General features: G+C 51.7%; 1 protein-coding gene across 2 annotated transcripts; it reads left to right on the forward strand.

The window, feature by feature from the left end:
- Window positions 1-2043: 2043 nt before the first annotated feature.
- Window positions 2044-3390, forward strand: LOC122688998 (collagen alpha-1(III) chain-like). 2 transcript variants are annotated; one of them, XR_006339641.1, is made up of 3 exons: window positions 2044-2391; window positions 2747-2863; window positions 3082-3390. XR_006339641.1 is itself a non-coding variant. In XM_043895041.1 (3 exons), the coding sequence occupies exons 1-3, from the start codon at window positions 2078-2080 to the stop codon at window positions 3094-3096; spliced, it is 414 nt and encodes a 137-aa protein (XP_043750976.1). In that variant the 5' UTR covers window positions 2044-2077; the 3' UTR covers window positions 3097-3390. The 2 variants fall into 2 exon arrangements, 1 of the variants encoding a protein (XP_043750976.1); XM_043895041.1 differs by having other exon boundaries at window positions 2747-2831.
- Window positions 3391-3617: the final 227 nt, after the last annotated feature.

The following is a 3617-nucleotide window of genomic DNA, read 5'->3' on the forward strand; positions in this document are numbered from 1 at the left end:
GTCCAGGTTCAATGCAGCAGACAGGATGCTCAGGGCCAGTGCACTGGGATGACCCAAGGGATGGGATGGGGAGGGAGGTCGGAGGGGGATTCAGGATGGGGGACACATGTACACCCATGGCTGATTCATGTCAATGTATGGCAAAAACCACTACAATATTGTAAAGTAATCAGCCTCCAATTAAATAAATAAATTTTAAAAAATGAAAAGCAAAAAAAAAAAAAAATGCCTATTTAGATGAAATTAAGAAAGTCCTTGAATGACACAAATTCCCAAAACTAACTCAAGAAGAAAGTGAAGACCCTAGATATCCCTAAATCTATCAAAAATATGGAACAGAAAACTCCAGGCCCATGTGACTTAACTACTGAATGCTATGAAATACGTAAAGGAGAAATATCACCAAGCCCATACAAATTCTTTCAGAAAGGAGAGGAGGGGAAACACTTCTCAAATCATCTTATGAGGCCAGCCTTACAAAATACCAAAACTAGATGAACACATTGCAAGAAAAGAAAACCATAGAGCAATATTCATTAAGTTAAGCACAAAAAAATGAAATGTTAGCAAATTTAATCCCACCATATATAAAGCATTATGATCAAATGAGATCTATCCCAAGAATGAAAGATTGGTTATGCATTAGAAAATCATCCACCAGTGTTATTCATCATATTAAGAAAACACAGGAGAAAAACCATATGATCATTTCAATAGATGCTGTAAAATCATTTGACAATATTCAACAACCACTATGATAAAAACTCTCCGAAAACTAGGACTGCAAACAGACTTTCTTAATCTAATCAAGGGTTTTGTCCTGGGGGGCATTGCCCTTCCAGCAGCCTTTGAGTGCTGCTGGTCCCACCGGTGCTTCTGGGTGTCCTGGGGTAAGCCCCCAGCCTGGAGTCCCTGCAGTCTGGAGTCCCTGAAGTCTGTGTGCCTGGAGCCCCAGGTGGCCCTGCCCCATTCCGTTCCCAGTGAGTTCAACAGCAGTCCCCACTTCCCTCCCCATGCGGCCAGCACAGCCCGCTCTGCATCCCTAGTCTCGCGACTCCAGGACTGAGTCCCCATGCACCGCCATGGGAAGGCACCTGCACATGAACACAAGCACACACAGATGCCAATGTGCATGTCTCTGACCTGTGCTCTCTTTTACACACACACACACAGACGCTCATGTGCATATGCACCTGAGCACATGCTCTCTCCCTCTCACACACACACATATGAATGCCCATTTGCAAGCACCTCCACAAACACACATGCACACGCCTGTGTGCACACACCTGTGCACATGCACTCTCTCACATACGTACACGCACATGGGCTAGTACCTGTGCACAGACACTCTGTCTCTCTCAGGCACACACACACACACACACACACAGAGACATGCACATCAGATATCCATGTGCATGCACCTGCTCACGTGCACATGGACACACACGGACACACACACGTGAGCTACGTGTGGGACACCAGAGGGACAGACCAGCCCTGACCCAGGATGCCCGACTCCCTTCCGGAAGTTGATGACAAGGACCTGCGCTCAGCAGGACGCTCACCTGTGAGCATGGCCAGGTTGGCAGCAGTGCAGTCTTGGAGGTGCACAGGGACCGGTGCTCACTTGGGGTTTGCAGGCTTGGACCGGAAACAGTCACGTGCCCTGAGGAGTGGGGTGGGGTCTGTTTGAGCATGCGCACTGAGGAGCTGCCCCCACACTAAAGGGTGGAGCGCCACCCAGAGGCCTCACAGCTGAGCTGGTTACCAGGTTTCTGGGCCTGACGCAGGGCTGACTCACAGGGCACAGACCACGTGGGTGTGCGTCTGCACATGTGCATTGGGGCAACATGGCGCACGAACTCGTGAAGCTTCTGCACGGGGCGCCCATTGCCCGAGAGCCTGCAGTCATCGCGGGAACCAGTGGTCGGTGGGAACCAATCGTGTGGCAGGAACTGGGTGTGTATGTGTAGGCGCTCTGCTGATGCTGAGCTGCCGGTCTCACTACAGGGTTGGGATCTGTAGGGAGGGTTCCGTCTTTCCCGACACGGAGGGAGGGGGAGAGCGGTTTAAGATGGAGTCCGAGGCACAAGATGGAGGGGACATGAGGGCAGCCGATGAAGATGCAGGTGCTGAGGCCTTTGCAGCGGGTACAGCACGTGGCAGCCAAGGTGTGCCTGGTGGTGCTAGTGGCCGCGATGGCCCTCGCAACCCAGCTGGCCCTGGTGATGCCAGCGACCTGGCTGATCCCAGAGGCCCCAGCACTGGAGGAGAGTCAGGTGGCACAGCCAGTGCCATTCCACAGATCCCAGGGGCACCCCAAGCACCAGGGCCTGGTGGAGATGCTGCACCTGGAGCCAGAGTTCTGAGTAACCGAGCCCTCCAGTTGTATCCTATTCCAGGAGCCCTGGTGGGCTCAGCTGCAGGGGTTGGGGTGTGGCCTAGGGGTGGTTTGGGGGGAGGCAGGTGGTGGGGCCTAAACTGCAGGAGGAGGGTACTCTGGGGGGCTGAAGGATATGGGTCAGGGGTGGTCTGGCTGCCAGGCGATGGTGGTGAGGAAAAGCAACCTGAAGGGAACCAGAGGGTCCTGCGGTGATATTCAGGATGTCCTCAGGGTATAGGCTGGGAGGTCCTGACAGCCTAGGCGGCGGCCTTGTGGGAGAAGGTGGTTCTCTGTGAGCAGGGAGCCTGATGTACAGGCAAACGACTAGTGTGGATGGTGCCTTAACCATATCTCCACCAGCAGCCTCACTGTGCCTTTCTCATCGCATGAGGAGGTGGACAACGCCGGTCACTTCTGGACTCCACGTACTCAACTGCAAGGGCCTGTTCGGAAAGAGCTCTAGGCTAACGGCTGCATGTTGGTTTTGTCAGTTCTAAACAGGGTCAGGGCCGGAGCCAGGAGTGATGGGTGCTAGGCAGTGTCCAGTTTCGTCCCAGGAGGAGCCATAATGGAGGGTTGAGCCTAGAGGAGAAGTGTGGTGCTCTGGGCTTGGCAGTGTGCAGGGACAGACAGAGTACATGCTCCTCTTCCTCCTTCTCCATGGGAACTTGAATTTCATTTTCCTTCCCTTTTAGCCGATTGACTGCTGAAGACCACGGCCTGATCCCCACGTCCACTGCCTTCTTGTCTGGAGCAGCTTTCCTTGGTGATGTGGACCTTGCAGCACTTTGTGCCCCCACTTTTTTTAAGTTTCAGCACAGAAGAGGGGCTTAAACCTAGCCTATGTGCCCTAGCCTCAAGTGTCCTTCCCGAGGGCATTGCTTTCTGCAGTAGTTTGATCGCAGGCTTCGTCTTGTGCCTGTGCTGCTGCTTGGGGGCTCAGGGTCCACATAGTTTGTTTGGTCATTGTTAAATGCGGAGAATAAAACTGAGCTACTGTGCGGTCTCTGACTTTAGTTTTAACTTGTTCACTTCCTAATACTGCGTTCATCATCTGGTTGGAGGGGAGGTTCTGAGGTCCAGATATTCAAGGAGTACAACATAAGTGAAGACAATGTAAGAAGTGGGAGAATAAGAAAGTTGTGTACTGCCATTCAGAATTGATTTTTAAATATTTTCTCAGTTTTATAGTTACATTTATATATTAAGATATAATACCAGAATGTTGTTG

This window comes from Cervus elaphus, chromosome X (genome assembly GCF_910594005.1).
Source record: "Cervus elaphus chromosome X, mCerEla1.1, whole genome shotgun sequence".
NCBI classification, from domain to species: domain Eukaryota; kingdom Metazoa; phylum Chordata; class Mammalia; order Artiodactyla; family Cervidae; genus Cervus; species Cervus elaphus.